Source organism: Microcebus murinus, chromosome 15, assembly GCF_040939455.1.
Source record: "Microcebus murinus isolate Inina chromosome 15, M.murinus_Inina_mat1.0, whole genome shotgun sequence".
NCBI classification, from domain to species: Eukaryota; Metazoa; Chordata; class Mammalia; order Primates; family Cheirogaleidae; genus Microcebus; species Microcebus murinus.
The window spans coordinates 72,086,305-72,098,529 of NC_134118.1; the positions used below are offsets into that span (position 1 = coordinate 72,086,305).

Here is a 12,225-nt window from a genome sequence, read left to right on the forward strand (position 1 = left end):
GCTACAGCAATCAGACAGGAAAATGGAATCAAAGGTATCCAAATAGGGGCAGAAGAGATCAAACTTTCACTGTTTGCTGATGATATGATATTATATCTAGAAAACCCCAAAGATTCAACCAAGAAACTCCTGGAACTGATCAATGAATTTAGTAAAGTCTCAGGATACAAAATCAATACACAGAAATCAGAGGCATTCATATATGCCAACAACAATTTAATTGAGAACCAAATCAAAGACTCAATTCCCTTCACAATAGCAACAAAGAAATTAAAGTACCTAGGAATATACTTAATCAAGGATGTAAAAGACCTCTACAGGGAGAACTATGAAACACTGAGGAAGGAAATAGCAGAGGATGTAAACAGATGGAAATCCATACCATGCTCGTGGATCGGCAGACTCAATATCATCAAAATGTCTATACTACCCAATCTACAGATTCAATGCAATACCTATTAAAATCCCATCAGCATTCTTCACAGATATAGAAAAAATAATTTTACACTTTGTATGGAACCAAAGAAGACCCTGAATATCAAGAGCAATTCTAGGCAACAAAAACAAAATGGGAGGCATTAATATGCCAGATATCAAACTATACTACAAAGCTGTAGTAATTAAATCAATATGGTATTGGCACAAAAATAGGAATATTGACCAGTGGAACAGATGTGAGAATCCTGATATAAAACCATCCTCATATAGCCATCTAATCTTTGACAAAGCAGACAAAAACATACGCTGGGGAAAAGAATCCCTTTTCAATAAATGGTGCTGGGAAAACTGGATAGCCACCTGTAGAAGGCTAAAGCAGGACCCACACCTTTCACCTCTCACAAAAATCAACTCACGCTGGATAACAGACTTAAACCTAAGGTATGAAACTATTAGAACTCTAGAGGAAAAACTTGGAAACACTCTCCTAGACATCGGCCTGGGCAAAGAGTTTATGAAGAAGTCCCCAAAGGCAATCACAGCAGCAACAAAAATAAATAAATGGGACATGATCAAACTACAAAGCTTCTGCACAGCCAAAGAAATAGTCATGAAAGTAAACAGACAACCTACAGACTGGGAGAAAATTTTTGCATCCTATGCATCTGATAAGGGACTGATAACTAGAATATACTTAGAACTCACGAAAATCAGGAAGAAAAAATCAAATAACCCCATTAAAAAGTGGGCAAAGGACTTGAACAGAAAGTTTTCTAAAGAAGACAGAAGAATGGCCAACAAACATATGAAAAAATGCTCAACATCTCTAATCATCAGGGAAATGCAAATCAAAACCACAATGAGATATCACTTAACCCCAGTGAGAATGGCCTTTATCAAAAAATCTCCAAACAATAAATGCTGGCGTGGTTGTGGAGAGAGAGGAACACTCCTACACTGCTGGTGGGACTGCAAACTAGTTCAACCTCTGTGGAAAGCAATATGGAGATACCTTAAAGCGATACAAGTGAATCTACCATTTGATCCAGCAATCCCATTGCTGGGTATCTACCCAAATGATCCAATGACACTCTACAAAAAAGACACCTGAACTCGAATGTTTATAGCAGCACAATTCATAATTGCAAGGCTGTGGAAACAGCCCAAGTGCCCATCAATCCAAGAATGGATTAATAAAATGTGGTATATGTATACCATGGAGTACTATTCAGCTCTAAGAAACAATGGTGATATAGCACATCTTATATTTTCCTGGTTAGAGCTGGAACCCATACTACTAAGTGAAGTATCCCAAGAATGGAAAAACAAGCACCAGATATATTCTCCAGCAAACTGGTATTAACTGAGTTGCCCCTAAGTGGACACATAGGTACTACAGTAATAGGGTATTGGGCAGGTGGGAGGGGGCCGGGTATATTCATACATAATGAGTGAGATGTACACCATCTGGGGGATGGTCATGATGGAGACTCAGACTTTTGGGGGGAGGGGGGGAAATGGGCATTTATTGAAACCTTAAAATCTGTACCCCCATAATATGCCGAAATAAAAAAAATAAATCTTAAAATAAAATAAAAAATAAATTCAGTTGCCTAGTTACCAAGTAACTAATTTTTTGAGGCCCTGCAACACATTCAGCATGCTTCCATCCATCACTCCAATGGTAGTCAAATTCAGATTCTTCTCTTGATGCTCTCACATTAAAAGTAATCTATCCCTTTATAGAGATATATTTCCATTTATTGTCTGTTTGGATATAGGTAAGTAAAAAGGGTTCTAGTGAATTCATCATTTTTAAAACCCAATAATAAAGAATTATAATTTTTACACAAAACTTACCTTTACGTTTTAGCTCAAGTTACTCAGCTTTGGTGAGGTTCTCAAATTTCTCAACTTACAAGATCCCATTTTTCATGTTTAATTGAATTGCTTTAACAAGGATTTAATTTCATTGGATAATCATCATACAGAACTCTTATTCTTTCACTTTTTATACAACTACATTTTACCATACAAATGATATGAAACTAACAATGCCAGTTAAAAGTTTTGTCATAAACATAATTTAATGTAAGCAAATAACTTCAAGCTTTTTTACAAGAATGTTAATATGTTTTTATAGGAAAAAATAAGCCTAGAGTCAAGATTTTATTTAAAAATTAAATTTAGATAAATATAAAATATAGAAGTAATACTTTCTTCAAATAAATCACCTTGTCTTGTAGATATGTGGTTCATTTTCATATAGCTAAGAAATCTCACAGAGATTTCTGGAATACTAGAAATGAGAATTTTCTGTAATACCAATTATCACAGCCTCTGCTTACCAACAAAGCAGCAAGTAAATCTTTAAATGGTCATATCAAGAAAAAGGCCAGTTGCTTATTGTTCTATTGTTCACTGTGTTTTCCAGCTGTCAATACATTTAAAATACTTGAAAACATGCAGAGTCACCTTCTAATGGACATTAGATATAGCACTTTAGGCTACCTCAGTAGTTCTCAACCAGGGGTCATTTTGTCCCCGGGGGATGTTTGGCAGTGTCTAGAGGCATTTTTGGTTGTCTCACCTTGGGGAAGCTACTGTCATCTAGTGAGTGGACTCCAGGGATGCTGCTAATCCTCCTACAAAACACAAAACAGCCTCCCACAACAAAGAATTATCAGGTCCAAATCTCAACCTTGAGAAATCAGGAGCTACATTAATGGTCTCATCCATTTCCAGTCTAAACTCTGCAGCACAATCTCAGAACACCACTGATGCTGTTTTCTTTTTTTCATGTCATAAGCTATAGCTTTGATTTTTAATGGTAAGAATTTAGCTAAGCAATACAATCGTAGTAAAAGCAGAGGTTAAAAATGTTTGATAGAAAACTCACCCAGAATAAAACATAAAAAGTAGTTATAAATCAAGTTAGAGCTATATATAACCAAAATTTAAATAAAGATCTTATTAGATATCTAGATCTCTCTAACTTACGAGTTTTAATTTGCAATGTAAACAGTATAGGGTATGAACAAAAATTAAGGGGCATTGCAGAGGTATGTTCCATATTCATGTCATATAAGCATCTTTTCTCTAAGACAAAATTTTAAGAAACAACTATTTAATTTTACTTTCTTATTTCAACTTTCTGGATTATGTTTATCTTTCTTTACTAGCATATTAAATCTTCTTTGGAAGGACGTGGATATATAAATTATTTGTTCTTCCTGATATGTCATCAAGTAATAATAACAAAAAAAGGAAATAAAAAATAACTTGCATCCCAATAGAAGTTTATCTTTCAACTGCTAGCAATATAAAACATTTTAAAAAATAATACTATTTAGGATATCTTTAATCCCAAATCAGATTGTACCAAAGAAAGCAAATGTGCTACATTTGTTACTTCTCCTTAACTTGCTAATTTCTTGGAACTTAAAAAACAGGTTACAAAATAAAGGACTTTACATTAAAATCTCAATTAATACTAATCCCTAAAATTTAGTTTAAAAGAAAAATCAAGTTTCACAGAATAAATACACTGGAGCAACTATAATATTAATAACCTTTATTTAAAATAGTTTTTAATCTAGGAAAGCTCATTTTACATGAGTTTCCAACTAATTATTAGAGTCAGAAACAAAGAAAATAAAACCAGAGAAAATCCTCTGTAGAAAAAATACACAAGGAACATTTCTACACGTGAAAAAACAGTAAACGGTGTTAGCATCCAAGTATTAGTCTCAATTCCATCTCTCCTAGTGAACACCACTATCAACCTTGAGATCTGATTTGTTCTTGTCATTCTTCACTGAGTAGATGAAATATGTTAAGGTGTCTTTTTCATTCACTGGAATAGACCTAAAGTGGCAACCAACTATCTAGAAAGAAAAAAAATTGAGGATATTAAATTTTAGATATTAATAGATTTCACAAACCAGGTAAAAAATACTGTTTCATCAAAACAAATGGTGCTATGTGATGATAAGAGCTATTTCCTTTAAAAATTATATTGTATTTAACAAAATACCAATAGGATGAAAAGCATATAAGAAAAAGATGTTATAAACAAGAGATAGTATGATTTCAAAGGACCCTTTAGCCCACTTAATTCAATATATATTGATTAGGAAGTATATTTCTTTTTATATATTTTAAGTTGTATAATTGGAATCTAGATTAAGAAGTAAATATTTTTACTTTTAAACTTTAAATACCAATGAAATAAAACAAAAGAGTCCACATGCATCATTAAACCTGTAATGGTTTACACTCATTTGATGGAAAAAGGATAAATACGAAGTTGAAAAATTTTTGGTACTAGAGAAACAACAAAATATCTTATTAAATATGTTTGCTGCAACTAATATTCATTTATTAATTCATTGGCCCTATGCTTTGTTAAGGTACCTTGAATATTTTTCTGAATAAATATTATGGATGGAAAATGACAGAAGGAGGAGGAATGTTCAATGAAGGATATTTACCTGCTTCCTTGCCTTTTTATTGTGCTAATACAACGTGTACATTGCAACTACCAATAGAATAATATTGGGGTGCTGACATGCATATCTAGACTGTAGAAGAAAAAACTTCTTAAAGAAAAAGTGTATTCATACTATAATTAAGGGAGTGAAGGAAGATAGCAATCCAACACCCGAATCCCTTAAAATAAATGTGCTACATTTGTACATTCCTTAATCTGTTAATATCTACATTTCTGACTAAAGTATAACCGCTACTTCTTTTCTTCTTTTTTTTTTTGAGACAGTGTCTCTCTCTGTCACCCAGGCTAGAGTGCAGTGGCATCACAGCTCACTGCAACCTTACACTTCTGGGCTCAAGCGATCCCTCTGCCTCAGCCTCCCAAGTAGCTGGGACTACAGGCATGTGCCACCACATCCGGCTAATCTTTTCTATTTTTTGTAGAGACAGGGTCTCGCTCTTGCTCAGGCTGGTCTCAAACTCCTGACCTCAAGCAATCCTCTCACCTTGGCCTCAGGATTACAGACATGAGCCACTGTGCCTGGCCAACTTCTTATGGTTAAAAAAGAAAATAGCTCTAGAAATAATATAACTTTTTAGAAGGTCAAATTATAAAAAATTTCAGGTATGATATATGCATTTAAAACATATATATGCTTAAACATAACATTTAATATAATCAGTTCTTTGGGTCTCACTGGTCCCAAAACAAAGGTGCCTTCACTCAATTAGTATCTGATATATTTCATCATGACAGGCAATAACTATATATATGTTATAGTGATGTATTATACAATCCAAAAAGAACCAGATCTTTTGAATCAAAGTTAAAGAAAAATTAAATTTTTGTTGCCTAGGCTAGAAATAAAGAAGAAATTCTGGCTAAATAATTAATATCTTGGATTTTAACTATGTTAAAAAGCATTCTGCCAAAGAATTATAACTTGAATTCATCTTTTATCATATTCAATATGCACATTTTAGAAAATGTTGGGTAACTACTAAATTTAAGGTGAAGAATATGAGAAAACTGATTTATATATTTACACTTCTATTCTGTTTAGGTTAATTTTTTTTTTTAGAGACAGGGTCTTGCTATGTTGTCCAGGCTGGACTTGAACTCCTGGGCTCAAGTGATACTCCTGCCTCAGCCTCCTGAATAGCCGGGACTAAAATTTTTTATTTTAAATATAATTAAATTATGAATATATAAATCTGTAATTATCTTAATAAGATGTACAGATTTCTTGGTTCTGTTACTTCCTGAGAACACACACACTTGGCCAACTTTTCAAAACTCATTGAAGGACTAGCAGTCCTGCATGTAAGCAAACTGCATGTAAGAGATTAAAGTCTTTGCTTCTTCTGTATGTGAAGAAAACACAGATACTTCAAATAAAACACACTAACATCAACAAGGACAAATTCTGAAATAGTTAAATCAAAAAGTTTTAAGAATACTGTTTAGGAGCTCATCTGTAGACACATTTTATCAGAAACTTCAAAATATTAATTCTAACAAAGATATTAAAGCTTATTAATTTTATTATTTCTCAATTAGGTGTTCAAATATTCACTAGTAAAATGGAATTTTAAAGCTAACTGATTTCTTAAATTAGGATTAAAAAATTCTCATTTAATATTTTGAAAGCCAGTATTAGAAGATGCTCAATGGATACAGACAATCCATTGAGTAGTCATTACATAAAAGAATTTCCTAAGTGGCAAACATTTCTAGGAAACTAGATTCTTCCACAATAGATTTTTTTATTAACTTCGATCTTTTTAACTAAATTGTACTGTTACATACACTACATTAATAATTTCATTAGTATTTAATCACCCCTTGTTTGTGCAATTGAGCTCTAGTTTAAATAGCTTAAAACTCATATATACCTCAACAAGTTGTGCTTTATTAAGTCCTGGTCTGGTTGGTAGCTTGAAGTGTCTTTTGTATCGCCTAAGTGTATTTACTTGTAATTGGTATAAATCAACCTAGAAAAAATTAACATATATGAATTAGTGCATACAATTTTTTGGAAACTTACCATTATCATGTATAATAACAAACATTTCAACTTCCGCACAATAAAAATTTAATTCTGTTGTCAAATAAGCCTCTTATATAAGCAAAACTAGAAATTGTTAAATACTTTAATCTTTTGGGAATAAATATTATAAACTGGGGTCAAAAAAAGTTGTATGACAATAGAGCTGTAAGAATTGTCAATTGAAAATATAACAATTCAGATTATGTCAATGCATGTTAACTGGCTGTTTTTAATTTTGCTTTCATTTTCAGATTTCTCAAATGCTTTAAACATTTTTTTAAATGTTTGTATCTTTTTATGTAAGTTTCAAAATGTACTAGTTAGGATTTACATTAAACATACATAAACTTTAATCTACCTCTGGAGTATCAATATCTTGAACAGGTGAATCACCTCCATCATCATCACTCCCTTTTCTCTTTCTTCTGTTTCGAACACTCTGAATTAAGTTTTTATGATAATCACATATATAAAGATGCCTTGCCTGAAACAGAAAAGTTTCACAGACTGTATATGATTACAGTAAAAATGTGTCTACATATTTGTAAAATGCATAGTCCACAGTATATTACTGAAAATAAAGACAGTCAAAACAGGCCATTGTTAAGAGAATGGCATGTTTCTTTCTACTCTTAAACCCTGTACCCTGTTAAACATAAGACATCTGGCAATACTGTCAAAAGAATGAGGCAAGGAGGGGTGGCACCAGTTGGGGAAGAGAGGGAGACAGAGGAGATGAGAAATTCCAACCTTGTGGGTATTATCATCAAATTGCAGTGAGGGTAACCCAAATTAGTTCATGCTGGAGCCAACTAACAAGGGGAAAGATGTTGTTGTCCACAATTTTGCTACTTGATATTAATCTTCTCTATTTAAAGAGCGTATTTAAATAGTACAATGTATGCTTTCTAATCTTCTAACTTAATACCCAAGGTATTATACTCCAGATACAAAACTATCCACTTTTACAAATGAGCTACCGATTTGTATGCTAACTATATTTAAATTTCAATTACAAACTTTTCTGAGTATTAAATGGATGTGTTTATCTGTAATGTGTTTTTCCAATCAAAGCAATCTGAAATTACGCAAGGTCCCTGAAAAGTTTTTCATGAACACCACTCAAGAGCTGTTTAAACAGGCAGAAAGTGTCACAAACTTTTCAAAAACTTTAATGACTTATGCTCTTGAGAGCTGTATAGTAACATCTGAAATATTGGGCTTCGTTATGTTGACAGTTAACGCCTTTAAAAAAGAAAAAAAAAAAAAAACAAGGACTGCGCCAACAGGCTTTTGCATTTATTTCTAAGCTAAGCGCGAGTTAAAAACATGCAGGGCTTGTGCTAGGTTCTGATATCTTATTATTCATTGACCGCTAGCCAGATCTCCGAAGAGTAGCAATGGTTGATTCTAAACCCCCCATAGAGGGTAAAAAAGAACAGACGTTCAAAAGGACGAAAAAGAAATCCTGATGGCTGCCAAGCGGAGAGGTTACGTGCTCCCCACCTTCGGAGTGGCCGCCCCGGGAGCTGACAGCGCCGACGCCGGCACAGCCCTGCTCCTCGCCAGGCGGCGGTGAGCCTGGCTTCCCCGCCGCCCCGCGTTCCGGAGAACGAGATGGAACGCAGGCAAGGACAGGATCTCCTCCGGCTGCGGCGTGAGGTCCTGCACGACTCCCCTCTTCCCGGACTCGCGGAGCCACTACTCCCCGGGGCCAAACGCAAGCTCGGGCAGCAAAACAAAGGCGCCTCCATTCCAGGAGGGGCTGCCGGGCTGCAGGAAAACTACTCTGGGCCCTCGGAGCGGTGGTCCCCTTTGTCTCGCTTCCTGATCGCAGCGGAGGAGGAAGACGGAGGACGGCGCGGGAGGGACGCAGGCAGCCGGGGCGCAGGGGCCGGGGAGGAGGGGAACGGCAGCGTGTGTGCCAGTGTGTGCGCGCTGCGGGCGGCGGGCGGAGTTGCGGCGACTTTGTTGTTTGCCGGCTACCGGGGACCTCCCAACGAGCCCACCCCGCAGCCAGGTCTGCAGGAGCCCGCCCGCAACCCGCGCCTCTGCCCGGCTCCCGGGGCGCCCCGGGGCCCGCGGTCCCGCCGTCACTTACGCTCTTGTCCAGCTCGATCTTCACCTTCTTCTGGGAGATGCTCTTCTGGATCCTCTTGCTGAAGCTGGCGTTGCCCGCCGCCCGGCCGCACCGCTCGCCGTCCTCCCGCAGGCAGCACAGCTGCCCGGGGCCCGGCCCCGCAGCTCCCGGGGGCCCGGCGGCCGAGACCGCCCCGGAGGCGGGCACCTCAGCCCCCGGGCCCGCGCCGGCCCCGTTCCCGGCCGAGGCGGCGGCGGCCGCTGCGGCGACCACGGCGGCCACGGCGGCGGCCGCGTCTCCACCGCGGCTCATCTCCTCGGGCGTGAAGCCGTTCATGTCTCCGCGCTCCGGGGCGCCGGCGCTGACAGGAATCCGCGCTCGCCCCGCCGCTCCGCCCCTCGCCGCCGGGTCCCCCAGGCGCCCGCCCGGCGGCGGCGATTCGCTCTGCACACCAAGTTCGGGGGCGGCACGGCCGCACGCCCAGGGTCCCGGGCCTGCTGCTATCTGTTGGCGCCGAAACGGTGCACAGTTCTAGGGGCCGGGACACAGCCGAGCGGCGCCTGGAGGTGGGGACGCCGCTCACTGTCACATGGAGACTTCAGCAGTTGGACCGCGGCGCCTCCGCCTCCCTCCGGCCCCTGGACTTACGCAAGCGCGGCGCACGCCCTCCCGGCCCGCCCCTCTCATTCTGCCGCGGGGCACGGCGGGAATTGTAGTTCGCTGCGGCAGAGGCAGCCCTGACCCCGCGCCCCGCGGCGTGAAGGAACTACTCATCCTAGCATGCACAGCGCGCCGACGGGCCGCCTCCGCCCCCCCTTCCAGGCGCCGGGAAAACAGTAGAGAGTGATTGGGGTTCACAGAGTTTTCTCTCCTCTCAGCTCTCCCGCGGAGTTGGGCCGTGTTTGGCTCCCGGGATTTCTCCGAGTCTGTGTTCGGAGAGGTCACCCGACTCCTGAGGCCAAGCCTAAAGGGGGTGGGGACGTAGAGTAAGTGAGCGAGTGGGAAAAAAGTTTCGGGGCCGTTTCGCCTTGGTGGAAAAACAGTTTTTGTTGTGACCACGCTTTGTGGGAAACCCAGACCACAGAGAACTCGGGAGAACGGCGCTCCTCGCGTCCCGAACGCCCCGCGGCTAACATCACCGCCGGACCGGCCGCGGAGGCGCCAGACTCGCGGGGCGCCTGCCGGGGCGGGGGAAGCCCACCCCGGCCCTCGGCCGCCTCACGCGGGCCTGGCTGGGGGCGTCTCCAAGCCTCGGCCTGCTCCTGCGAGAAGCACGTTCCGTTCCTGGGCGCACCAGGTTCCCCGCCTCCGAGGTGGGGCCACTGACTGGCTGGCGGCCACAGGGCCACTCTCCGCCTCCCTGGCCGCCTTTCCGCTTTCTCCTCGAGCGGACTGGCGAAGGGCGGGGTCCGGCGTCCCTCGAAAGGGGCCTGGAGGCCCGGCACGCCAAGTCCGCTCGGCCGCTCCAGAAACTTCCCGCGGCAGCGCCGGGAGCGAGGGGGCAGCGGGCGCGCGCGGGCGTGTGTGAATCGCAGGCGCGCGCGTGTGCATGTGCGCGCGCGTGTGTACGTGTGTGCGCGCGCGTCCGCGTGTGTGTCCCTGCGGGGGGCGGGGCGGGGCGGGGGATGGGCGTGGCGAACGGGAAAGCTGCACCTGGGCTAGCTACCGGGCGTCGTTGTTTGTCAGAAGATAACACTGTGTAACACTCTAGTTTAAACAAAATCACATTTTTTACATTTCAGGCAGTAGGTTTCTTTGAAAGTCTTTTAGCTAGGAGTAAATTGAGTGATGGATGATTTTTTTAACATGTAAAATGCCATCTATGCTGAAATTCGAAGCTATTCACCTGTGCGTTTGGGTTCTAGGATGTGGCAAAAAAGAATTTAAATGTTTCATAAGTTGGGTAGGAAAAATAAAAATTCTGGCTCATAAGTATTTTGTTTATCTTCTTAAACTGCACCGTCCAGTAGGATGTTCTCTAGCTGTATGTGTCTGTGCAGCACTTGAAATGTGGTTATGTAGACATCCGTATACGTGCTACCCAGGTCAAGAAACACTGCCAACGAGGCCAGCTTCGTGGATGTGCAGTGGCACGGAGCTCCGAGCTCAAAGCCTACCCTTCTCCGCCCTCCGACTCCCTCCACCCTGCTTGAGGGTTAATGCTCTGCAATCACCGTCATGAAATTCTTAATTTTATTCGTGAATTTGTGTTTTATAAGTGAGGCATCAATGGGATAAATGTGTTGGCTCCGGCAAAGTGGTCCTCCTGCCACCTCCCCTCCCACCCCAGATGCATTCTGGCTGCCCATTCTCCCCGCCGCCCGGCTCTGCTCACAGGCTGCAGGAGACACCGTGCCAACGAGTCGGGTCGGCCGCGCAGGCTCCTCCCCTTGCCCTCAGGCTGAGTCAGCCCTGGCTCCCCGGAGGGTCAGCTTTCCACCTGTGCCCTAGGGAATGCGACATTAAATAGCAAATAACAGCCCTTTGGGAAGCTGAGGTGGGAGGATCGCTTTAGCCCAGGAGTTCAAGGTTACAGTGAGCTATGATCACACCGCTGCACTTCAGCCTGGGCGACAGAGTAAGACCCTGTCTCTAAAAAAAAAGAAAAAAAAAAAAGCAATACCATGGGAAGGAGGGGGAAAGAGAGAGAGAGAGAACAAAAAAGAAAGAAAAATAACTGCTCCAGACTCCACAAATTATGTAGCTGGCCCTGATTGACAATATGCCAGAAAGGTCCCAAGTGCCCCTTGATCATAAACCCCATCTCCCATCTAGCTATCTTGACTTTTAAGATATTTGCTACTTCAATTTTCATTATCATTTACCACATATTCAAGTCTAAAAATATTTCTTTTAGTTTTGCTTGTTTTTGAACTTTATGTAAGTGGAATTATGTACTTATTCTGTTTTCTTTGATCTGCTTATGTGTAGTTTAACTGTCTTCGTTATGGTATGAATAAACTACAGTTTATCCATTTTATTGTTGATAGACTTATGGGTTGTCTCCAGTTCAGGGCTATTAGAAGTAATGTTGCCATTAACATTCTTGTACATGTACCCTGATACATATGTAAGCTAGCAGTTCAGTAATACATATATGAACAGAACTGCTACGGCAAAAGGTAGGCAGACATGCCTTCAACTTGACTAAATACTTCTAAACTT

General features: G+C 41.4%; 1 protein-coding gene across 2 annotated transcripts; it reads right to left on the reverse strand.

Annotated features, from left to right (window-relative positions):
* Window positions 1-4,000: 4,000 nt before the first annotated feature.
* Window positions 4,001-9,690, reverse strand: SAP30 (Sin3A associated protein 30). Of its 2 annotated transcripts, XM_012770680.3 has the most exons (4): window positions 9,082-9,685; window positions 7,339-7,464; window positions 6,826-6,924; window positions 4,001-4,325 (listed from the first exon to the last, which is right to left on the reverse strand). In XM_012770680.3, the coding sequence occupies exons 1-4, from the start codon at window positions 9,394-9,396 to the stop codon at window positions 4,203-4,205; spliced, it is 663 nt and encodes a 220-aa protein (XP_012626134.1). In that variant the 5' UTR covers window positions 9,397-9,685; the 3' UTR covers window positions 4,001-4,202. The 2 variants fall into 2 exon arrangements, with proteins under 2 accessions (XP_012626134.1, XP_075866831.1); XM_076010716.1 differs by lacking the exon at window positions 7,339-7,464 and having other exon boundaries at window positions 9,082-9,690.
* Window positions 9,691-12,225: the final 2,535 nt, after the last annotated feature.

Coding starts and splice junctions, on each gene's coding strand:
- SAP30 (XM_012770680.3), bottom strand. CDS start 9,396: ATGAACGGCTTCACGCCCGAGGAGATGAGCCGCGGTGGAGACGCGGCC. Junction 6,925..7,338: donor AAGATATTGATACTCCAGAG/GTAGATTAAAGT, acceptor AATTTTTTCTAG/GTTGATTTATACCAATTACA. Junction 4,326..6,825: donor ATAAAGCACAACTTGTTGAG/GTATATATGAGT, acceptor TTTTCTTTCTAG/ATAGTTGGTTGCCACTTTAG.